The sequence below is a fragment of the Pristiophorus japonicus genome, chromosome 1 (genome assembly GCF_044704955.1).
Source record: "Pristiophorus japonicus isolate sPriJap1 chromosome 1, sPriJap1.hap1, whole genome shotgun sequence".
NCBI classification, from domain to species: Eukaryota; Metazoa; Chordata; class Chondrichthyes; family Pristiophoridae; genus Pristiophorus; species Pristiophorus japonicus.
Genome location: NC_091977.1, coordinates 6,349,536 through 6,375,123, shown reverse-complemented (window position 1 = coordinate 6,375,123; position 25,588 = coordinate 6,349,536). Strand labels below are relative to the sequence as shown.

The following is a 25,588-nucleotide window of genomic DNA, read 5'->3' as shown; positions in this document are numbered from 1 at the left end:
CCTCTCTCGCAGTGCCCCCCCGCCCCATCGCCTCTCCCCGGAGCCATGACAAGCAGGAGCTGGGGATTTGCAATACCGATATTCAGACTCTTTCTGCCCTCTCCCTCCACAGCACCCCCCCGCCCCCCCCGCCACAGGCCCTACAGCCCCACTCCAGGGGTCCACGCCTGTCCCCCGCCCACCGTGTCCCAAACACCGCTGCACTGAGAAGATCCGTCTGCCTACGCAAGCTGTGGCTTCGGCCATTACTCAAATGAATCAGTAACAGGGCAAGAGGAAGGAAAGGACGCGGGAAGGCAGAGAGGGCAAGGTAATGGAGTACAGTGAGGCCTCCACCATCGTCCCCACTGCCCCTCGCACCGCGCAGTGTCAGAGCACACGGGACCCGTCACCCTCAACACCATTTTGATCGAGACCAATATTAAAAGCTAGTCACACAACTGGGTTTTCAGTTGGGTCTGAAAGGTAGAGAGAGAGAGATGGAGAGCAGAAGAGTATCATAAGAACATAAGAACATAAGAATTAGGAACAGGAGTAGGCCATCTAGCCCCTCGAGCCTGCTCCGTCACTCAACAAGATCATGGCTGATCTGGTCGTGGACTCAGCTCCACTTACCCGCCCGCTCCCCGTAACCCTTAATTCCCTTATTGGTTAAAAATCTATCTATCTGTGATTTGAACACATTCAATGAGCTAGCCTCAACTGCTTCCTTGGGTAGAGAATTCCACAGATTCACACCCCTCTGGGAGAAGAAATTCCTTCTCAACTCGGTTTTAAATTGGCTCCCCTGTATTTTGAGGCTGTGCCCCCTAGTTCTAGTCTCCCCGACCAGTGGAAACAACCTCTCTGCCTCTATCTTGTCTATCCCTTTCATTATTTTAAATGTTTCTACAAGATCACCCCTCATCCTTCTGAACTCCAATGAGTAAAGACCCAGTCTACTCAATCTATCATCATAAGATAACCCCCTCATCTCCGGAATCAGCCTAGTGAAACGTCTCTGTACCCCCTCCAAAGCTAGTATATCCTTCCTTAAGTAAGGTGACTAATTCATGGTGGGGAATTCCCAAGCACTTGGGTCCTCGGCGACTGAAGGTACAGCCACCAATGGTAACGTTGATGGAGGGTGAAGTGTGGGCACCCACCGACACCTGGGAGTCCCTGGCCAAAGACCGCCCTAAGTGGAGGAAGTGCATCCGGGAGGGCGCTGAGCACCTCGAGTCTCGTCGCCGAGAGCGTGCAGAAATCAAGCGCAAGCAGCAGAAGGAGCGTGCGGCAGACCAGTCCCACCCCTCATCATAGGCAGTCCCTCGGAATCGAGGAAGACTTGCTTCCACTCTTAAAATGAGTTCTTAGGTGGCTGAACAGTCCAATACGAGAACCACAGTCCCTGTCACAGGTGGGACAGACAGTGGTTGAGGGAAGGGGAGGGTGGGACAGGTTTGCCGCACGCTCCTTCCGCTGCCTGCGCTTGTTTTCTGCATGCTCTCGGCGATGAGACTCGAGGTGCTCAGCGCCCTCCCGGATGCACTTTCTCCACTTAGGGCGGTCTTTGGCCAGGGACTCCCAGGTGTCCATAGGGATGTTGCACTTTATCAGGGAGGCTTTGAGGGTGTCCCTGTAACGTTTCCTCTGCCCACCTTGGGCTCATTTGCCGTGAAGGAGTTCCGAGTAGAGCGCTTGCTTTGGGAGTCTCGTGTCTGGCATGTGGACAATGTGGCCTGCCCAGCGAAGCTGATCGAGTGTGGTCAGTGTTTCAATGCTGGAGATGTTGGCCTGATCGAGGACACTAACGTTGGTGCATCTGTCCTCCCAGGGGATTTGTAGGATCTTGCGCAGAAATTGTTGGTGGTATTTCTCCAGCGACTTGAGGTATCTGCTATACATGGTCCCTGTCTCTGAGCCACCTCAGTGACTGTCTGTCCCACCTGCGACAGGGACTGTGGTTCTTGTATTGGACTGTTCAGTCACCTAAGGACTCATTTTAAGAGTGGAATCAAGTCCTCCTCGATTCCGAGGGACTGCCGATGATGATGATGAGAATAGTCAGGTCTGTGAATTGACGGGAGTTGAGCAGGCTTTCAGCAGCGGGTGGGCTGGGCTGAGGCAGGGACAGAGCTGGGCGATGGTGAAGTCGCTGGACTTTGTGCTGGTGACGGAAAGTCAGCTCAGGGTCAGAGCCTCAATCAGATTTATGACCAGAACTCCTTCCTCAAGGCAAGGGAATACACATTAAATGCTACGACACTGAGAAGTGTAGAGGAACAAAGGGACCTGGGAGTGCAGGTCCACAGATCCCTGAAGGTAGCAGGCCAGGTAGATAAGGTGGTTAAGAAGGCATAAGAACATAAGAAATAGGAGCAGGAGTAGACCATACGGCCCCTCGAGCCTGCTCCACCATTTAATACGATCATGGCTGATCTGATCATGGACTCAGCTCCACTTCCCCGCCCGCTCCCCATAACCCCTTATTCCCTTATCGGTTAAGAAACTGTCTATCTCTGTGTTAAATGTATTCAATGTCCCAGCTTCCACAGCTCTCTGAGGCAGCGAATTCCACAGATTTACAACCCTCTGAGAGAAGAAATTCCTCCTCATCTCAGTTTTAAATGGGCAGCCCCTTATTCTAAGATTATGCCCCCTAGTTCCAGTCTCCCCCATCAGTGGAAACATCCTCTCTGCATTCACCCTGTCAAACCCCCTCATAATCTTATACGTTTCAATAAAATCACCTCTCATTCTTCTGAATTCCAATGAGTAGAGGCCCAACCGACTCAACCTTTCCTCATAAGTCAACCCCCTCATCTCTGGAATCAACCGAGTGAACCTTCTCTGAACTGCCTCCAAAGCAAGTATATCTTTCGTAAATATGGTAACCAAAACTGTACGCAGTATTCCAGGTGTGGCCTCACCCATACCCTGTATAACTGTAGCAAGACTTCCCTGCTTTTATACTCCATACGGGATACTTGCCTACATTAGCCAAAGCATAGAATACAAGAGCAGGGAGGTTATGCTTGAACTGTATAAAACACTGGTTAGGCCACAGCTGGAGTACTGCGTGCAGTTCTGGTCACCACATTACAGGAAACATGCACTGGAGAGGGTTCAAAGGAGATTGACGAGGATGTTGCCGGGAGTGGAGAATCTTAGCGATGAGTAAAGATTGGATAGGCTGGGGTTTATTTTCTTTGGAACAGAGGGGAGACCTTATTGAGGTGTACATATTATGAGGAGCCTAGATAGACTGGATAGGAAGGACCATAGCAGAGGGGTCAACAACCAGGGGTTATAAATTTAAAGTAATTGGTAGGAAGTTTAGAGGGAATTTGAGGGGAAATCTCTTTACCCAGAGGGTGGTGGGGGTCTGGAACTCACGGCCTGAAAGGGTGGTAGAGGCAGAAACCCTCACCACATTTAAAACGTACTTGGATGTGGACTTGAAGTGCCGTAACCTACAGGGCTACGGACCGAGAGCTGGAAAGTGGGATTAGGCTGGATAGCTCTTTGTCGGCCGGCACGGACACGATGGGCCGAAATGGCCTCCTGCCGTGCTGTAAATGTCTATAATTCTATGATTCTCTTCCTCGAGCAAGGGATTGGTTTAACGTCTCATCTAGAATCAAGAAATGATTCCGCACGGAAGGAGGCCATTCGGCCCATCGTGTCCACGGCTCTCTGAAAGAGTGACCCAATTAGTCCCACTCCCCTTGCTCTTTCCCCAAAGCCCTATAAATCCTTCCCCTTCCAGTATGAATCCAATGCTATTTTGAAAGTTACTATTGACTCTGCTTCCACCATTGCTGCAGGCAGCGTCTTGCCGATCACAAAAACTCGCCGCGTAAAATATTCTTTTCTTTACGACGCATCCGGTTCTTTTGGCAATTTTATTCTGACAGAAGGTCAACGACCTGAAACGTTAACTCTCTTTCTCTCTCCAGATGCTGCCTGGCCTGTTGAGTGCTCCCCGCCTTTTCTGTTCTTATACGTCTTAAATCTGGTTACCGACCCATCCGCCACTGGAAACAGCGTCTCCTCATTCACTCCATCAAAAACCGCTCGTGGGTTTCAGCTCCTCTATCAAATCTCTGAAGAATGGTGTAATGTATGCAAACCTGTGAGTGGTTTGCAGAGTTGTTGTTGCTGCTCCTGGGCCTGGCCAAGGGGGCCATCACCCGGTCCAGGCAGCAGGCGGCCGTTCAGCCCGACTGCCTGCCTCTCTTCCGTGGTTACATCCGAGCCAGGGTGTCCCTGGAGAGGGAGCACGCGGTGTCCACCGGTACGCTCGCGGCCTTCCGCGAGAGGTGGGTGTCGGAGGGACCGGAGTGCATCATCACCCCCGGCAACCAAATTTTAATTTGACTGATGATTGTTTAAAAGGTTTTATTGGTTAATTTGACGGTTCTTGTGCCCCTTTAATGAGGGGCACTTGATTTAAAGTTTCTACCAAAATAGTTGTAGAGCTGTTGCATTGAGTGGCTGAGCCAGTCATGTGATGTTCACAAGACTCAATAAAACTCCAGTGAGTTGGGTCTAGGTCATCCACAATGAGGTATGCAGTTGAGAGAGGCCAGACACACCAACGTTAGCGTCCTCAATTAGGCCAACATCCCCAGCATTGAAGCACTGACCACACTCGATCAGCTCCGCTGGGCAGGACATATCGTTCACATGCCAGACACGAGACTCCCAAAGCAAGCGCTCTACTCGGAACTCCTTCACGGCAAACAAGCCAAAGGTGGGCAGAGGAAACGTTACAACGAACACCCTCAAAGCCTCCCTGATAAAGTGCAACATCCCCACCGACACCTGGGAGTCCCTGGCCAAAGACCACCCTAAGTGGAGGAAGTGCATCCAGGAGGGCGCTGAGCACCTCGAGTCTCATCGCCGAGAGCATGCAGAAAACAAGTGCAGGCAGCGGAAGGAGCGTGCGGCAAACCAGTCCCACCCTCCCCTTCCCTCAACCACTGTCTGTCCCACCTGTGACAGGGACTGTGGTTCCCGTATTGGACTGTTCAGCCACCGAAGGACTCATTTTAGAGTGGAAGCAAGTGTTCCTCGATTCCGAGGGACTGCCTATGATGATGTCGTTGAGAACCTGTTGGATGAACTGGTAATGTGTAGTGTGATTGTTAACCCTTGTTAATAAACCAACTAGTTCGTAATAGCAAGGTGTTGCTATGAATTCTTAAGCAAAGAACCCATGAAGCAAATACATTACAAATAGCACCTGTAACATTTACCGAGTACTGCGATGAAATGTCGGCTTAGATTATATCTAAGATATGTCTCGAGGTCGGCTTGTACATAGAGCAAAATAAAACATTAACGACAGAATGCTCACTATTTTTAAGCAGCATAAAACAGCACTGTCAGAGTTACATCACGCAAAGCTATACCAGGTGGTTACAGTGCGAGAGTTGTTTCTGCGTGTGTAGGTATTCAGGTCAGTCTCCGTAAAGATCCTCCCTCCCTCCTCCCTACCCACCCTCACCTGGGAACACCTCGTATCTGGTGCCAAAATAAAACACACATCAATTGTAACAATCAGAGCTCAGGGCGGATTAAACAGCCAGGCTCCTGATCCCCATCGAGTGACCCGGTTAGAAGGTGCAGGTATGTGAATGTCAGGGGAGGACAAGAATGGGCTCGATCAAGAGATACACGTCACGGGCAAATTCTCTTTGCACATCCGCTGTCTCGGCTCCGAGGAGCAGCAATGGGTCATGGGTGGTGGGGTGGATGGTAGAAATCGACGTACACTGTGAATTAACAGAGCGACAGACCGTGTACACACACCCTCCCAGAGCGCAGGCAGGCCGTGTACACACACACTCCAAGCACAGACAGACCATGTACACACACAGTCCCAGAGAGACAGACCATGTACACACACACTCCCGGAGCGCAGGCAGACCGTGTACACACACCCTCCCAGAGCGCAGGCAGGCCGTGTACACACACACTCCAAGCACAGACAGACCATGTACACACACAGTCCCAGAGAGACAGACCATGTACACACACACTCCCGGAGCGCAGGCAGACCGTGTACACACACACTCCCAGAACGCAGGCAGACCGTGTACACACACAGTCTGTGCCACACCCCCCCGACCCACACGGCACCGGCCCCCTCCGTGTTACCAGCGAGATCGACAAGGCCCTTCTGTAGAAAGTTGGATTAGTGGCGGTGCTACCAGGGGTACACCAGCCCGAGGTCACACACGTACACAGCACACTTGCCAACTTGTTAGTAAAGAGAAGCTCTTTGTGTTGGGGTCAAGAGTTTATCTAAATCTTTGCCTTCGACTGAGCAATCGAAAGTTTATCACACACCTAATCAGGACTGGAGGGTTTTAACCTTGAATTGCATCAATCTATGACACATCACTGTCAATGTTTAACGCGGCTGATCAGGCTGCCTGTCGCCGCGATACACTCAAAACCATCACCCAGAACCATAGGATGCTGGCCTGCGGAGGGCACGGCAATCAGCCGCGGGCTATTCAGCAACATAATTCTTCAACCAGATTAAACAATAAAAAAAAACAATCTCCCCTGCAACAGAAGGGTTCAAATACCATTGGACAAAGTAAACTGATGCATCACAGGGTCAGGAACATAGTAAAGCTCCCTCTACACTGTCCCATCAAACACTCCCACGGCAGGTACAGCACGGGTTAGATACAGAGTAAAGCTCCCTCTACACTGTCCCATCAAACACTCCCACGGCAGGTACAGCACGGGTTAGATACAGAGTAAAGCTCCCTCTACACTGTCCCATCAAACACTCCGAGGGCAGGTACAGCACGGGTTAGATACAGAGTAAAGCTCACTCTACACTGTCCCATCAAACACTCCCAGGGCAGGTACAGGGGGTTAGATACAGAGTAAAGCTCCCTCTACACTGTCCCATCAAACACTCCCAGGGCAGGTACAGCACGGGTTAGATACAGAGTAAAGCTCCGTCTACACTGTCCCATCAAACACTCCCAGGGCAGATACAGCCGGGGTTAGATACAGAGTAAAGCTCCCTCTACACTGTCCCATCAAACACTCCCAGGGCAAGGTACAGCACGGGTTAGGTACAGAGTAAAGCTCCCTCTACACTGTCCCATCAAACACTCCCAGGGCAGGTACAGCACGGGTTAGATACAGAGTAAAGCTCCCTCTACACTGTCCCATCAAACACTCCCAGGGCAGGTACAGCACGGGTTAGATACAGAGTAAAGCTCCCTCCACACTGTCCCATCAAACACTCCCAGGGCAGGTACAGGGGGTTAGATACAGAGTAAAGCTCCCTCTACACTGTCCCATCAAACACTCCCAGGGCAGGTACAGGGGGTTAGATACAGAGTAAAGCTCCCTCTACACTGTCCCATCATACACTCCCAGGGCAGGTACAGCACGGGTTAGATACAGAGTAAAGCTCCCTCTACACTGTCCCATCAAACACTCCCAGGGCAGGTACAGGGGGTTAGATACAGAGTAAAGCTCCCTCTACACTGTCCCATCAAACACTCCCAGGGCAGGTACAGGGGATTAGATACAGAGTAAAGCTCCCTCTACACTGTCCCATCAAACACTCCCAGGGCAGGTACAGGGGGTTAGATACAGAGTAAAGCTCCCTCTACACTGTCCCATCATACACTCCCAGGGCAGGTACAGCACGGGTTAGATACAGAGTAAAGCTCCCTCTACACTGTCCCATCAAACACTCCCAGGGCAGGTACAGGGGGTTAGATACAGAGTAAAGCTCCCTCTACACTGTCCCATCAAACACTCCCAGGGCAGGTACAGGGGGTTAGATACAGAGTAAAGTCCCTCTACACTGTCCCATCAAACACTCCCAGGGCAGGTACAGTACGGGGTTAGATACAGAGTAAAGCTCCCTCTACACTGTCCCATCAAACACTCCCAGGGCAGGTACAGGGGGTTAGATACAGAGTAAAGCTCCCTCTACACTGTCCCATCAAACACTCCCAGGGCAGGTACAGCCGGGGTTAGATATCGACTCCAGCTCCCTCTACACTGCTTTGATCCAATCTTGTACAAGGGCCTACAATTGCGCCAGTATGGCATCTCAAGGTTCCTCGTTGGCTCCAGTAGCTCAGTATGAGTTTGTACAACTTGTAGCAGCAGCGACTCAGTCCTGGGCTGCGATTGGGCCAAGCAATGACACACAAGGAGTGTGGAGGTCCCTCAGTGTGGGCTGGCATTGGAGCCAGGGCCTTCACTGAAGGTCAGAGTTCAGCTCGCTCGCTCCGTCCACATTTACCCCCCAGTGGATTTCCCACAAGTCCTCGGCTGTTAAAGCGGCTGCCCTGCGCCCCGAGGTCTTCCTGTGTCGCGGACACTCACCCTGCATTGTTACTGACAGCTGTGATACCCTTGACTCCCGTCTTCAGCAAACCCTTGATCAGATTCTCGGGGATTCCACACAAGCCGAAACCTAACAGAATAATGCAGAGAGGAGTTTAGAGAGAGAGTGAGAGTCAGTATCCAGCGGAGTGCAAATGAGAAAAGTCTGGCAGGGATTTCCAATGGCTCAGGAGCTTATCCAGTGTGTAATCCGTTTTGCAAATGCCAGACAAGGGAAGCCCCAGATTCCTGCTAATTGATCAGAGCCAGTATGTGGCAGGGTCATTGCAGTCAGTCAGTCAGCATCAACGCCCCTGGGCTAGGGAGGGGAAACAGAACAGGCACCTGCTGGAAAGTCAGTTTGGCCGCCTGAGGAAAAGGGTGTTTCGAAGACCAGGCCCTCAAATCTGGCACCAAGCTCGTGGTCTACAGGGTTGTAGTGATACCTGCCCTTCTGTATGGCTCAGAGACATGGACCATGTACGGTAGACACCTCAAGTCGCTGGAGAAATACCGCCAACGATGTCTCCGCAAGATCCTACAAAGCCCCTGGGAGGACAGACGCACCAACGTTAGCGTCCTTGACCAGGCCCAACATCCCCAGCATTGATGCACTGACCACACTCGATCAGCTCCGCTGGGCAGGCCACATTGTCCGCATGCCTGACACGAGACTCCCAAAGCAAGCGCTCTACTCGGAACTCCTTCACGGCAAGCGAGTCAAAGGTGGGCAGAGGAAACGTTCCAAGGACACCCTCAAAGCCTCCCTGATAAAGTGCAACATCCCCACTGACACCTGGGAGTCCCTGGCCAAAGACCGCCCTAAGTGGAGGAAGTGCATCCGGGAGGGCGCTGAGCACCTCGAGTCTCATCGCTGAGAGCATGCAGAAACCAAGCGCAGGCAGCGGAAGGAGCGTGCGGCAAACCTGTCCCACCCACCCCTTCCCTCAACCACTGTCTGTCCCACCTGTGACAGGGATTGTGATTCTCGTATTGGACTGTTCAGCCACCTAAGGACTCATTTTAAGAGTGAAGGCAAGTCTACCTCGATTCCGAGGGACTGCCTATGATGATGATGATAATAATGAATCAGACCATGCCCGCATGGTGCAAGATATGGACAACATTCAGGCTTGGGCTGATAAGTGGCAAGTAACATTCACACCACACAATGACCAACTCCAACAAGCGAGAGTCTAATCACCTCCCCTTGATATTCAATGGCATTACAATCACCGAACCCCCCACCATCAACTTCCTGGGTGTCACCATTGGCCAGAAATTTAACTGGACCAGCCACATAAATACTGTGTTAACAAGAGCAGGTCAGAGGCTGGGTATTCTGCGGCGAGTGTCTCACCTCCTGACTCCCCAAAGCCTTTCCACCATCTACAAGGCACAAGTCAGGACTGTGATGGAATACTCTCCACTTGCCTGGATGAGTGCAGCTCCAACAACACTCGAGAAGCTCGAGGCATGACAAAGCAGCCCGCTTGATTGGCCCCCCCATCCACCACCTTCAACACTCACTCCCTCCACCACCGGCGCACCGTGGCTGCAGTGTGTACCATCTACAAGATGCACTGCAGCAACTCGCCAAGGCTTCTTCGGCAGCACCTCCCAAACCCGCGACCTCTACCACCTAGAAGGACAAGGGCAGCAGGTGCATGGGAACACCACCACCTCCACGTTCCCCTCCAAGACACACACCATCCTGACTTGGAAAGCAAAAGGATGGAGCTCTTCTGCGATGCCTCATGTGGTCAAATAGCATGGCGCCCCTCAGTGTGATGGCTCACACATACAGAATGGGCACGAGAGAGTAGCCACGAGATGGAAGCACAGTACGACTGAACACGTTCGGGGCAGGGACACGATGAGTACCGAGATAATGTGGATGGGCTCACCTCCAACCAGAACAGTGGAGCCATCTGGAATGTCCTTCACCGCTGACACAGGGTCATCGTAGAACTGTGTGTGTCGCTGAACACTGGTGGAAAACACACAGCTGCATCCCTGAAAATGAGAAGCAGTTAGAATCATAGAATGAACATAAGAACATAAGAAATAGGAGCAGGAGTAGGTCACCTGGTCCCTCGAGCCTGCTCCGCCATTTAATACGATCATGGCTGATCCGATCATGGACTCAGCTCCACTTCCCCGCCCACTCCCCATAACCCTTCGCTCCCTTATCGCTCAAAAATCTGTCCATCTCCATCTTAAATTTATTCAATGGCCCGGCTTCCACAGCTCTCTGGGGCAGAGAATTCCACAGATTTACAACCCTCCGAGAGAAGAAATTCCTCCTCATCTCAGTTTTAAATGGGCGGCAACTTATTCTAAGATTGTGTCCCCTCGTTCTAGTCTCCCCTGTCAGTGGAAACATCCTCTCTGCAGCCACCTTGTCGACCCCCCCTCATTATCTTATATGTTTCGATAAGATCATCTCTCATTCTTCTGAACTCCAATGAGCAGAGGCCCAACCTACTCAACCTATGTTCATAAGTCAATCCCTCATCTCCGGAATCAACCTAGTGAACCTTCTCTGAACAGCCTCCAATGCAAGTATATCCTTCCTTAAATACGGAGACCAAAACTGTACGCAGTACTCCAGGTGTGGCCTCACTAATACCCTGTACAGTTGTAGCAAGACTTCCCTACTTTTATACTCTATTCCCCTTGGAATAAAGGCCAACATTCCATTGGCCTTCCTAATTACTTGCTGTACCTGCATACTAACTTTGGGTGTTTCATGCACGAGGACCCCCAGGTCCCTCTGTACTGCAGCATTTTGTAATCTCTCCCCATTTAAATAATAATTTGCTTTTCTATTATTTCTGCCAAAGTGGATAACCTCACATTTTCCTACATTATACTCCTTCTGCCAATTTTTTTTCCACTCACTTAGCCTGTCTCTATCCCTTTTTGTGTCCTCCTATTGCTTTCCCACCTATTTTTGTATCATCAGCAAACTTGGCTACATTACACTCGGTCCCTTCATCCAAGTCATTAATACAGATTGTAAATAGTTGAGGCCCCAGCACTGATCCCTGAGGCACCCCACTAGTCAACCAGAAAATGACCCATTTATCCTGACACTCTATATTCTGTTTGTTCGTCAATCCTCTATCCATGCTAATATATTACCCGCAACCCCGTGACCATTTATCTTGTGCAGTAACCTTTTATATGGCACCTTATCGAATGCCTTCTGGAAATCCAAATGCACCACATCCACTGGTTCCCCCTTATCCACCCTGCTCATTACATCCTCAAAGAACTCCAGCAAATTTGTCAAACATGATTTCCCCTTCATAAAACCATGCTGACTTTGCTTGATTGAATCATGCTTTTCCAAATGTCTTGCTGCTGCTTCCTTAATAATGGACTCCAGCATTTTCCCAACGACAGATGTTAGGCAAACTGGTCTATAGTTTCCTGCTTTTTGTCTGCCTCCTTTTCTAAATAGGGGCGCTAAATTTGCAGTTTTCCAATCCGCTGGGACCTCCCCAGAATCCAGGGAATTTCGGTAGATTACAACCAATGCAGCCACTATCTCTGTAGCCAGTTCTTTTAAGACCCTAGGATGCAAGCCATCAGGCCCAGGGGACTTGTCCGCCTTTAGTCCCATTACTTTACCGAGTACTACTTCTTTAGTGATAATGATTGTATTAAGTTCCTCCCTCCCTATAGCCCCTTGATTTATCCATTATTGGGATGATTTTAGTGTCTTCTACCGTGAAGACCAATACAAAATATTTGTTCAACGTCTCTTCCATTTCTCTGTTCCCCATTATTAATTCCCCAGTCTCATCCTCTAAGGGACCAACATTTACTTTAGCCACTCTTTTCCTTTTTATGTACCTGTAAAAACTCTTACTATCTATTTTTATATTTCACGCTAGTTTACTTTCATAATCTATCTTCCCTCTCTTTCTTTTTCTTTGGTTGTTCTTTGCTGGCTTCCCACTAGTCTTGGCCACTTTGTATGACCTCGTTTCCAATTTGACACCAAACCTTATTTCCTTAGTTTGCCACGGATGGTTATCCCTTCTCTTACAGTCTTAACTTCTCATTGGAATATATTTTTGTTGAGAGTTATGAAGTATATCCTTAAATGTCTGCAACTGTTCATCAACCGTCCCATACTTTAATCTATTTTCCCAGTCCACTTTAACCAACTCTGCCTTCATACCTTTGTAGTCTCCGTTATTTAAGCTTAGTGCCCTGGTTTGAGATCCAACTTTCTCACCCTCCAACTGAATTTGAAATTGAACCATGTTATGATCACTCTTTCCTAGAGGATCCTTTACTATGAGATAATTTATTTATTCTGTCTCATTACACAGTACCAGATCTAAGATAGGCTGCTCCCTGGCTGGTTCCGCAACGTACTGTTCAAGGAAACTATCCCGGATACAATCTATGAACTCTTCCTCAAAGCTACCCTGGCCAATTTGTTTTGTCCAATCAATATGAAGGTTAAAATTGTCCATGATTATTACTGTTCCTTATTTACAAGCCTCCATTATTTCTTGATTTATACTCTGTCCAACAGTGTAGCTACTGTTAGGGGGCCTATAGATTATATTCACCAGTGACTTCTTCCCCCTTATTATTTCTTATCTCCACCCAAACTGATTCAACATCTTGATCCTCTGAGCCAATATCAGTTTCTCACTCATCATCATCATAGGCAGTTCCTCGGAATCAAGGAAGACTTGCTTCCATTCTAAAAATGAATCATTAGGTGACTGAACAGTCCAATACGAGAACCACAGTCCCTGTCACAGGTGGGACAGATAGTCGTTGAGAGAAGGGGTGGGTGGGACTGGTTTGCTGCTAACGCGTTTCTCACTAACGCACTGATCTCATCCTTTATTAACTGAGCTACCCCACCTCCTTTTCCTTTCTGTCTGTCCTTCCAAATTGTCACATACCCCTGCATGGTTACAGCACGGCTGGCCATTCGTCCCCTCGAGCCCGTGCCGACTCTGAGATAGTCCCACCCCCCTGCCCTTCCCCATAGCCTCCGTATTCTTCAGATATTTCTCCAACTACTTGTCCAGCAGTGCATTGCGGTTCACGCAAGGTTTGACTTGTTTATTAATAACGGTATCTCGGTGCTGCGTGTGATTGGTCCCTTCCCAGCATGCTGCTCGAGTCACACACCTTCACACTGAATTCTGCCTCTTCTAAACTTCCTCTTCATTTGGGGGTTGGAGGTCAGCACTGGAATGGAAACCTTGTCACATCTTACGGTCAAGGGCAAGTACACGGGTTAGATACAGAGTAAAGCTCCCTCTCCACTGTCCCATCAAACATTCCCAGGGCAGGTACAGCACGGGTTAGATACAGAGTAAAGCTCCCTCTACACTGTCCCATCAAACACTCCCAGGGCAGGTACAGCATGGGGTTAGATACAGAGTAAAGCTCCCTCTCCACTGTCCCATCAAACACTCCCAGGGCAGGTACAGCACGGGGTTAGATACTGAGTAAAGCTCCCTCTACACTGTCCCATCAAACACTCCCAGGGCAGGTACAGCACGGGTTAGATACAGCTCTCCCTACATTGTCCCAAAACACAAAGTCAGAATATTATCTGAATGGCGGCAGATTAGGAAAAGGGGAGGTGCAATGAGACCTGGGTATCATGGTACATCAGTCATTGAAAGTTGGCATGCAGGTACAGCAAGCGGTGAAGAAGGCAAATGGTATGTTGGCCTTCATAGCTAGGGGATTCGAGTACAGGAGCAGGGAGGTCTTACTGCAGTTGTACAGGGCCTTGGTGAGGCCTCACCTGGAATATTGTGTTCAGTTTTGGTCTCCTAATCTGAGGAAGGATGTTCTTACTATTGAGGGAGTGCAGCGAAGGTTCACCAGAATGATTCCGGGGATGGCAGGACTGACATATGAGGAGAGACTGGATTAACTGGGCCTTTATACATTGGAGTTGAGAAGGATGAGAGGGGATCTCATAGAAACATATAAAATTCTGACGGGACTGGACAGGTTAGATGCAGGAAGAATGTTCCCAATGTTGGGGAAGTCCAGAACCAGAGGACGCAGTACTGCGTACAGCTTTGACCTCCGTATTTAAGGAAGGATATACTTGCTTTGAAGGCATCTCAGAGAAGGTTCACTCGGTTCATTCCTAAAATGAGGGGGTTGACTTATGAGGAAAGGTTGAGTAGGTTGGGCCTATACTCATTGGAGTTTAGAAGAATGAGAGGTGATCTTATCGAAACGTAGAAGAATTTAAGGGGCTTGACAGGGTCGATGCAGAGAGGATGGTTCCCCTCATGGGAGAATCTAGAACTAGGGAGCATAGTTTCAGAATAAGGTGTCATCATTTAAGACAGAAATGAGGAGGAATTTCTTCTCCCCAGAGGGTCGTGAAGCTTTGGAATTCTCTACCTCAGAGAGCTGTGGAAGCTGGGACATGGAATAAATTTCAGACAGAAATAAACAGTTTCTTAACCGATAAGGGGATAAGGGGTTATGGGGAGCGGGCGGGGAAGTGGAGCTGAGTCCATGATCGGATCAGCCATGATCATATTAAATGGCGGAGCGGGCTCGAGGGGCCGTATGGCCTAATCCTGCTCCTATTTCTTATGAATAGTCTGCTGACAACACAGATGTAGAGCAGTCACTCGATTCAAGTTACCGGACGGTAAGCGCAGGCTGTGGAACTGCAGCTCGGCCAGACCCCGTCCCTTCAACAAATGGGGGGAAATATACCAGACTTCACTCAGGAACTTTGTACATTAATGATTTGATTGTGAATGCTGCAGGTTTGTGTGTACAGTTGTTATTGACCAAGGGCTATAGGCTGCTGCTCTCTCCCTGGGCCACGAGCGAGGTCTTGTCCCACTCACACGGTTGAGCTGCACCCAGCAGTGAGAGCTCACTGTCCCCAGCCCTGGTGGAAGGAGCGAATGAATGATTGACTGTGTCTGGAATCTGAAGTTTCCCCAAGAGATTCAGCCGGATACTGCCAGGTCAGCAACAGTTTGCTGCTGAACCTTTAGCCTGTGTGAAACAGTCGACAATAACCCGTACATTGGATACCGCTCGGAGTTACAACGTGCACAGAATGAAGAGAATGCAGGTAATGAACACACTCGCACATTCAGAAAGAGCCAGAAAGACAGACGGGTCTGAAACAGTTACGCCGAGAACGTTCGGCACACTGACCTAAAATACTGGAAATAGAGGGGGTGAGGGGAGCGTGGGGGAGGGGAGGGGTGGGAAGAGATGGGGGTCAGGGGCGGGGAGAGGAGGGAGGGGGAGGAGAGAAAGCGGCGGGAGGGGGAGCGGGGGTGGAGGGGATGGAGGCGGGGGAGAGGGAGGGGCGGGGGGTTCTCGAGGCGGGGGGGGTGAGGGGGTCATAGAAACATAGAAAATAGATGCAGGAGTAGGCCATTCAGCCCTTCGAGCCTGCACCGCCATTCAATAAGATCATGGCTGATCATTCACCTCAGTACCCCTTTCCTGCTTTCTCTCCATACCCCTTGATCCCCTTAGCAGTAAGGGCCATATCTAACTCCCTCTTGAATACATCCAATGAACTGGCATCAACAACTCTCTGCGGCAGGGAATTCCACAGGTTAACAACTCTCTGAGTGAAGAAGTTTCTCCTCATCTCAGTCCTAAATGGCCTACCCCTTATCCTAAGACTGTGTCCCCTGGTTCTGGACTTCCCCAACATCGGGAACAATCTACCCGCATCTAACCTGTCCAGTCCCGTCAGAATCTTATATGTTTCTATGAGATCCCCTCTCATCCTTCTAAACTCCAGTGTATAAAGGCCCAGTTGATCCTGTCTCTCCTCATATGACAGTCCAGCCATCCCTGGAATCAGTCTGGTGAACCTTCGCTGCACTCCCTCAATAACAAGAACGTCCTTCCTCAGACTAGGAGACCAAAACTGTACACAATATTCCAGATGAGGTCTCACTAAGGCCCTGTACAACTGCAGTAAGACCCCCCCTGCTCCTATATTCAAATCCCCTAGCTATGAAGGCCAACATACCATTTGCCTTCTTTACCACCTGTTGTACCTGCATGCCCACTTTCAATGACTGATGAACCATGTAACCCAGGTCTCGTTGCACCTCCCCTTTTCCTAATCTGCCACCATTCCGATAATATTCTGTCTTCATATTTTTGACCCCAAAATGGATAACCTCACATTTATCCATATTATACTACATCTGCCATGCATTTGCCCACTCGCCTAACCTGTCCAAGTCACCCTGCAGCCTCTTAGCATCCTCCTCACAGCTCACACCGCCACCCAGTTTAGTGTCATCCGCAAAGTTGGAGATATTACACTCAATTCCTTCATCCAAATCGTTAATGTATATTGTAAAGAGCTGGGGTCCCAGCTCTGAGCTCTGCGGCACCCCACTAGTCACTGCCTGCCATTCTGAAAAGGACCCGTTTATCCCGACTCTCTGCTTCCTGTCTGCCAACCAGTTCTCTATCCACGTCAGTACATTACCCCCAATACCATGTGCTTTAATTTTGCACACCAATCTCTTGTGCGGGACCTTGTCAAAAAGCCTTTTGAAAGTCCAAATACACCACATCCACTGGTTCTCCCTTGTCCTCTCTGCTACCTTACATCCTCAAAAAATTCCAGAAGATTCGTCAAGCATGATTTCCCTTTCATAAATCCATGCTGACTTGGACCGATCCTGTCGCTGCTTTCCAAATGCGCTGCTATTTCATCCTTAATGATTGATTCCAACATTTTCCCCACTACTGATGTCAGGCTAACCGGTCTATAATTACCCGTATTCTCTCTCCCTCCTTTTTTAAAAAGTGATGTTACATTAGGTACCTTCCAGTCCATAGGAACTGATCCAGAGTCGATAGACTGTTGGAAAATGATCACCAATGCATCCACTATTTCTAGGGCCACTTCCTTAAGTACTCTGGGATGCAGACTATCAGGCCCTGGGGATTTATCGGCCTTAAATCCCATCAATTTCCCGCCTAATAAGGATATCTTTCAGTTCCTCCTTCTCACTAGACCCTCGGTCCCCTAGTACATTCGGAAGGTCTTCCTTTGTATTGGTTCAATTGGTCCGCCATTTCTTTGTTCCCCATTATTCATCTGAATCTGACTGCAAGGGACCTACATTTGTCTTCACTAATCTTTTTCTCTTCACATATTTCTAGAAGCTTTTGCAGTCAGTTTTTATGTTCCCTGCAAACTTCCTCTCGTACTCTATTTTCCCCTTCTTAATTCAACCCTTAGTCCTCCTTTGTTGAATTCTAATTTTGTCTCAGTCCTCAGGTTTGTTGCTTTTTCTAGCCAATTTATATGCCTCTTCCTTGGCTTTAACACTATCCTTAATTTCCCTTGTTAGCCATGGTTGAGCCACCTTCCCCGTTTTAATTTTACTCCAGACACAGATGTACAATTGCTGAAGTTCATCCATATGATCTTTAAATGTTTGCCATTGCCTATCCACCGTCAACCCTTTAAGTATCCTTTGCCAGTCTATTCTAACCAATTCACATCTCATACCGTCTAAGTTACCGTTCCTTAAGTTCAGGACCCTAGTCTCTGAATTAACTTTGTCACTCTCCATCTTAATAAAGAATTCTACCATATTATGATCATTTTTCCCCAAGGGGCCTCGCAGAACAAGATTGCTAATTAGTCCCTTCTCATTACACATCACCCAGTCTAGGATGGCCAGCTCTCTGGTTGGTTCCTCGACATATTGGTCGAGAAAACCATCCCTAATACACTCCAGGAAATCCTCCTCCACCGTATTCCTACCAGTTAGGTTATTCCAATCTATCTGTAGATTAAAGTCGCCCATGATTACTGCTGTATCTTTACTGCACGCACCCTTATTGCTTGTTGGATGCGGGGGGGATGAGGGGGTCGAGGTGGGGGGGGGTGAGGGGGTCGAGGCTCGGGGGGGGTGAGGGGGTCGAGGCGGGGGGGGTGAGGGGTCGAGGTGGGGGGGTGAGGGGGGATTGAGGTGGGGAGGGGGAGGGGTCGAGGCTTGGGGGGGTGAGGGGGGATTGAGGTGGGGAGGGGGAGGGGTCGAGGTGGGGGGGTGAGGGGTCGAGGCGGGGGGGTGAGGGGTTGAGGCGGGGGGGTGAGGGGGTCGAGGTGGGGGGGTGAGGGGGTCGAGGTGGGGGGGTGAGGGGGGATTGAGGTGGGGAGGGGGAGGGGTCGAGGCTCGGGGGGGGTGAGTGGGTCGAGGCGGGGGGGTGAGGGGTTGAGGCGGGGGGGTGAGGGGGTCGAGGTGGGGGGGTGAGGGGGTCGAGGTGGGGGGGTGAGGGGGGATTGAGGTGGGGAGGGGGAGGGGTCGAGGCTCGGGGGGGGTGAGTGGGTCGAGGCGGGGGGGTGAGGGGTTGAGGCGGGGGGGTGAGGGGGTCGAGGTGGGGGGGTGAGGGGGTCGAGGTGGGGGGGTGAGGGGGGATTGAGGTGGGGAGGGGGAGGGGTCGAGGCTCGGGGGGGGTGAGTGGGTCGAGGCGGGGGGGTGAGGGGGTCGAGGCGGGGGGGGTGAGGAGGTCGAGGTGGGGGGGATGAGGGGAGGGATCGAGGTGGGGGGCTGGGGGGGGGGGAAGAGGTGGGAGGGGGAGGGGATTGAGGTGGGGAGGGGGAGGGGTCGAGGCTCGGGGGGGTGAGGGGGGATTGAGGTGGGGAGGGGGAGGGGTCGAGGCGGGGGGGTGAGGGGTCGAGGCGGGGGGGTGAGGGGTTGAGGCGGGGGGGTGAGGGGGGATTGAGGTGGGGAGGGGGAGGGGTCGAGGCTCGGGGGGGTGAGGGGTCGAGGCGGGGGGGTGAGGGGTTGAGGCGGGGGGGGTGAGGGGGTCGAGGTGGGGGGGTGAGGGGGGATTGAGGTGGGGAGGGGGAGGGGTCGAGGCGGGGGGGGGTGAGGGGTCGAGGCGGGGGGGGGTGAGGGGGTCGAGGCGGGGGGGGGTGAGGGGGTCGAGGCGGGGGGGGGGTGAGGGGGTCGAGGCGGGGGGGGTGAGGGGGTCGAGGCTCGGGGGGGGTGAGTGGGTCGAGGCGGGGGGGGGTGAGTGGGTCGAGGCGGGGGGGGTGAGGGGGTCGAGGCGGGGGGGGTGAGTGGGTCGAGGCGGGGGGGGTGAGTGGGTCGAGGCGGGGGGGGTGAGGGGGTCGAGGCGGGGGCGTGAGGGGGTCGAGGCGGGGGGGGTGAGGGGGTCGAGGCGGGGGGGGTGAGGGGGTCGAGGCGGGGGGGGGTGAGGGGGTCGAGGCGGGGGGGTGAGGGGGTCGAGGCGGGGGGGTGAGGGGGTCGAGGCGGGGGGGTGAGGGGGTCGAGGCGGGGGGGGGTGAGTGGGTCGAGGCGGGGGGGTGAGGGGGTCGAGGCGGGGGGGTGAGGGGGTCGAGGCGGGGGGGTGAGGGGGTCGAGGCGGGGGGGTGAGGGGGTCGAGGCGGGGGGGTGAGGGGGTCGAGGCGGGGGGGGGTGAGGGGGTCGAGGCGGGGGGGTGAGGGGTCGAGGCTCGGGGGGGTGAGCGGTCGAGGCGGGGGGGGTGAGGGGTCGAGGCGGGGGGGTGAGGGGTCGAGGCGGGGGGGGGGTGAGGGGGTCGAGGCGGGGGGGGGGGGTGAGGGGGTCGAGGCGGGGGGGGTGAGGGGGTCGAGGCGGGGGGGGGGTGAGGGGGTTGAGGCGGGGGGGGGTGAGGGGGTCGAGGTGGGGGGGTGAGGGGGGATTGAGGTGGGGGGGGAGGGGTCGAGGCGGGGGGGGGTGAGGGGGTCGAGGTGGGGGGGTGAGGGGGGATTGAGGTGGGGGGGGGAGGGGTTGAGGCGGGGGGGTGAGGAGGTCGAGGTGGGGGGGGATGAGGGGGGATTGAGGTGGGGGGGGGAGAGGAGGGGTCAAGGTTGGGGCAGGGAGGGGTCGGGGGAACACAGAGGGGTGAGAGAACACGACCCCAAGACGCGCTGAGAACATTTCTGGAAACCTGTTGCACTAGTTGCTGTCGGAGCTGCTGAAATGGAGAGTCAGTGATCAGCTTCACATCCCTCTCACCGCACGCGGAGCCTTGCTGCAGGAGGCCAGAGCAGGCTCAAAGGTCACCGAGCTCGGGGGCAGAACCTGATTGGGTGACTGTCTGACCAAGCCAACGCTTGGGCTTCACCAACCCGTGCCTGGGACAGCCATGGGATCGAGGGATGTCACTCAGTTACAGAAACCTCCAGCACCCTTTGGGGCACCTGCAGGCCAGCTACACAGAGCACACCCGCCCCGGGACAGGCTGGTATTCCACATCTTCACGTTGCGTGGAAGGCAAGGGACGGTGAGCTACTGAACTATAAACAAACATTTCAAACAGGGGTGTTGTCAAGAACTCCAGGAACCGTGATTACCAAACAATTCTCCGATAGAAACCAAGAGCACATCCCCTCATTAAGTGAAATTAATCTCACTTACACCCTTCTCACCTCTCCAAAATTAACGCAGCTGAGATTCACTGCAGCAGTTCAGTATAAAATAGGAGGCTACAGGTCCATCACTGTATAACTCTGAGGTAAAGTATTGGTGGGTACAGGTCTGTCACTGTATAACACTGGGGTACAGTACTGGTGGGTACAGGTCTGTCACTGTATAACACTGGGGTACAGTACTGGTGGGTACAGGTCTGTCACTGTGTAACACTGGTGTACAGTACTGGTGGGTACAGGTCTGTCACTGTGTAACACTGGGGTACAGTACTGGTGGGTACAGGTCTGTCACTGTATAACACTGGGGTACAGTACTGGTGGGTACAGGTCTGTCACTGTGTAACACTGGGGTTCAGTACTGGTGGGTACAGGTCTGTCACTGTATAACACTGGGGTACAGTACTGGTGGGTACAGGTCTGTCACTGTATAACACTGGGGGACAGTACTGGTGGGTACAGGTCTGTCACTGTATAACATAAGAACATAAGAATTAGGAATAAGAGTAGGCCATCTAGCCCCTCGAGCCTGCTCCGCCATTCAACAAGATCATGGCTGATCTGGCCGTGGACTCAGCTCCACTTACCCGCCCGCTCCCCGTAACCCTTAATTCCCTTATTGGTTAAAAATCTATCTATCTGTGACTTGAATACATTCAATGAGCTAGCCTCAACTGCTTCCTTGGGCAGAGAATTCCACAGATTCACAACCCTCTGGGAGAAGAAATTACTTCTCAACTCGGTTTTAAATTGGCTCCCCCGTATTTTGAGGCTGTGCCCCCTAGTTCTAGTCTCCCCTACCAGTGGAAACAACCTCTCTGCCTCTATCTTGTCTATACCTCTCATTATTTTAAATGTTTCGATAAGATCACCCCTCATCCTTCTGAACTCCACGAGTAAAGACCCAGTCTACTCAATCTATCATCATAAAGTAACCCTCCCTCATCTCCGGAATCAGCCGAGTGAATCGTCTCTATACCCCCTCCAAAGCTAGTATATCCTTCCTTAAATAAGGTGACCAAAACTGCACGCAGTATTCCAGGTGCGGCCTCACCAATACCCTATACAGTTGCAGAAGGACCTCCCTGCTTTTGTACTCCATCCCTCTCGCAATGAAGGCCAACATTCCATTCGCCTTCCTGATTATCTGCTGCACCTGCAAACTAACCTTTTGGGATTCTTGCACAAGGAGCCCGGCAACCAAATTTTAATTTGATTTTACGTTTTTAAGTTTAATTTGTTTTAATTGCCGGTGCTTTTAGTGTCCCCTTTTATAGGGGGCACTGGGGAAAATTGTGATTTTAGTGCCCCAAAAAAAAAAACAAAAAAAGAAAAACACAAAAAAAAACAAAAAAAAAAGGGGGAAAAAAAAAAAGGGCCTTGTAAATGTCTGGTGTGTCACCCAGGTCGGGTGGCACGGTTTAATGTTTTTTGTTTTGCAGATGAACTCCAAAAAGAGTTTCATGCACAAGGACCCCCAGGTCCCTCTGCACCTCAGCATGTTGTAATTTCTCCCCATTCAAATAATATTCCCTTTTACTGTTTTTTTTCCCCAAGGTGGATGACCTCACACTTTCCGACATTGTATTCCATCTGCCAAACCTGAGCCCATTTGCTTAACCTATCTAAATCTCTTTGCAACCTCTCTGTGTCCTCTGCACAACCCGCTTTCCCACTAATCTTTGTGTCATCTGCAAATTTTGTTACACTACACTCTGTCCCCTCTTCCAGGTCATCTATGTATATTGTAAACAGTTGTGGTCCCAGCACCGATCCTTGTGGCACACCACTAACCACCGATTTCCAACCCGAAAAGGACCCATTTATCCCGACTCTCTGCTTTCTGTTCGCCAGCTAATTCTCTATCCATGCTAATACATTTCTTCTGACTCCGCGTACCTTTATCTTCTGCAGTAACCTTTTGTGTGGCACCTTATCGAATGAATGCCTTTTGGAAATCTAAATACACCACATCCATCGGTACACCTCTATCCACCAAGCTCGTTATATCCTCAAAGAATTCCAGTAAATTAGTTAAACATGATTTCCCCTTCATGAATCCATGTTGCGTCTGCTTGATTGCACTATTCCTATCTAGATGTCCCGCTATTTCTTCCTTAATGATAGCTTCTAAGCATTTTCCCCACTACAGATGTTAAACTAATTGGCCTATAGTTACCTGCCTTTTGTCTGCCCCCTTTTTTAAACAGAGGCGTTACATTAGCTGCTCTCCAATCCGCTGGTACCTCCCCAGAGTCCAGAGAATTTTGGTAGATTATAACGAATGCATCTGCTATAACTTCCGCCATCTCTTTTAATACCCTGGGATGCATTTCATCAGGACCAGGGGACTTGTCTACCTTGTGTCTCATTAGCCTGTCCAGCACTACCCCCCCCAGTGATAGTGATTGTCTCAAGGTCCTCCCTTCCCACATTCCCGTGACCAGCAATTTTTGGTTTTTGTGTCTTCCACTGTGAAGACCGAAGCAAAATAATTGTTTAAGGTCTCAGCCATTTCCACATTTCCCATTATTAAATCCCCCTTCTCATCTTCTAAGGGACCAACATTTACTTTAGTCACACTTTTCCGTTTTATATATCGGTAAAAGCTTTTACTATCTGTTTTTATGTTTTGCGCAAGTTTACTTTCGTAATCTATCTTTCCTTTCTTTATTGCTTTCTTAGTCATTCTTTGCAGTCGTTTAAAATTTTCCCAATCTTCTAGTTTCCCACTAACCTTGGCCAACTTATACGCATTGGTTTTATTTTGATACTCTCCTTTATTTCCTTGGTTATCCACGGCTGGTTATCCCTTCTCTTACCGCCCTTCTTTTTCACTGGAACATATTTTTGTTCAGCACTATGAAAGAGCTCCTTAAAAGTCCTCCACTGTTCCTCAATTGTGCCACCGTTTAGTCTGTGTTCCCAGTCTACTTTTGCCAACTCTGCCCTCATCCCACTGTAGGCCCTTTGTTTAAGCATAGTACGCTCGTTTGAGACACTACTTCCTCATCCTGAATCTGTATTACAAATTCAACCATACTGTGATCACTCATTCCGAGAGGATCTTTTACTTGGAGATCGTTTATTTTTCCTGTCTCATTACACAGGACCAGATCGAAGATGGCTTGCTCCCTTGTAGATTCTGTAACATACTGTTCTAAAAAACAATCCCGTATGCATTCTATGAATTCCTCCTCCAGGCTACCCCGTGCGATTTGATTTGACCAATCGATATATAGGTTAAAATCCCCCATGATTACTGCCGTTCCTTTTTCACATGCCTCCATTATTCCCTTGATTATTGCCCGCCCCACCGTGAAGTTATTATTTGGGGGCCTATAAACTACGCCCACCAGTGACTTTTTCCCCTTACTATCTCTAATCTCCACCCACAATGATTCAACATTTGTTCATTAGAGCCAATATCGTCTCTCACAACTGCCCTGATATCATCCTTTATTAACAGAGCTACCCCACCTCCTTTCCCTTCTTGTCTATCTTTCCGAATCGTCAGATACCCCTGTATGTTTAATTCCCAGTCTTGGCCACCCTGCAACCACATTTCTGTAATGGCCACCAAATCATACCCATTTGTAATGATTTGTGCCGTCAACTCATTTACTTTATTTCGAATGCTGCGTGCGTTTAGGTAGAGTGTTTTAATACTAGTTTTTAAACCATGATTTTTAGTTTTGACCCCTCCTGCAGCCCCTTTATATTCATACATATTGTCCCTTCCTATCACCTTGTGGTTTACACTTACCCCTGTGCTACTCTGCTCTGTTGCCCCCTGCCTTTTGCTCTCTTTCTTGGGGTCCTGTTCATCTGAGCTCTCACCCACTCTAACTAGGTCAGAGCCCTCTCCTGGGTTCCGAATACTCCTCGCATTGAGGCACCGAGCTTTCATGCTTGCCTTTTTATTACACATTGACCCTTTTGAATTTTGCTGTACAGTGGCCCTTTTTGTTTTTTGCCTTGGGTTTCTCTGCCCTCCACTTTTACTCATCTCCTTTCTGTCTTTTGCTTCTGTCTCCATTTTGTTTCCCTCTGTCTCCCTGCATTGGTTCCCATCCCCCTGCCATATTAGTTTAACTCCTCCCCAACAGCACTAGCAAACACTCCCCCTAGGACATTGGTTCGGGTCCTGCCCAGGTGCAGACCGTCCAACTCCCCCAGAACCGGTTCCAATGCCCCAGGAATTTGAATCCCTCCCTGCTGCACCACTGCTCAAGCCACGTATTCATCTGAGCTATCCTGCGATTCCTACTCTGACTAGCACGTGGCACTGGTAGCAATCCCGAGATTACTACTTTTGATGTCCTACTTTTTAATTTAGCTCCAAGCTCCTTAAATTCGTCTCGTAGGACCTCATCCCGTTTTTTAACTATATCGTTGGTACCTATATGCACCACGATAACTGGCTGTTCACCCTCACTTTTCAGAATGGGGCACAGTACCGGGGTACAGGTCTGTCACTGTATAACACTGGGGTACAGTACTGGTGGGTACAGGTCTATCACTGTATAACACTGGGTTGCAGTACTGGTGGGTACAGGTCTGTCACTGTATAACACTGGGCTACAGTACTGGTGGGTACAGGTCTGTCACTGAATAACACTGGGCTACAGTACTGGTGGGTACAGGTCTGTCACTGTATTAACACTGGGATATAGTACTGGTGGGTACAGGTCTTTCATTGTATAACAATGGGGTACAGTACTGCTGGGTACAGATCTGTCACTGTTTCGCCCTGTGGTACAGTACTGCCGGGTACAGATCTGAAACTGCATA

The 25,588-nt window shown here is 50.6% G+C and overlaps 1 protein-coding gene across 2 annotated transcripts in view; it reads right to left on the bottom strand.

Annotated features, from left to right (window-relative positions):
- The window catches only part of oxct1a (3-oxoacid CoA transferase 1a), a 115,908-nt gene that overhangs the window by 61,195 nt on the left and 29,125 nt on the right, over positions 1–25,588 (bottom strand). For both annotated transcript variants that reach the window (XM_070877169.1, XM_070877175.1), the window contains exons 2-3: positions 10,272–10,380; positions 8,365–8,455 (exon numbers count right to left, since the gene is read on the bottom strand). In XM_070877169.1, coding sequence (XP_070733270.1) covers positions 8,365–8,455; positions 10,272–10,380 — 200 coding nt within the window. The remainder of the gene's footprint in view (positions 1–8,364; positions 8,456–10,271; positions 10,381–25,588) is intronic.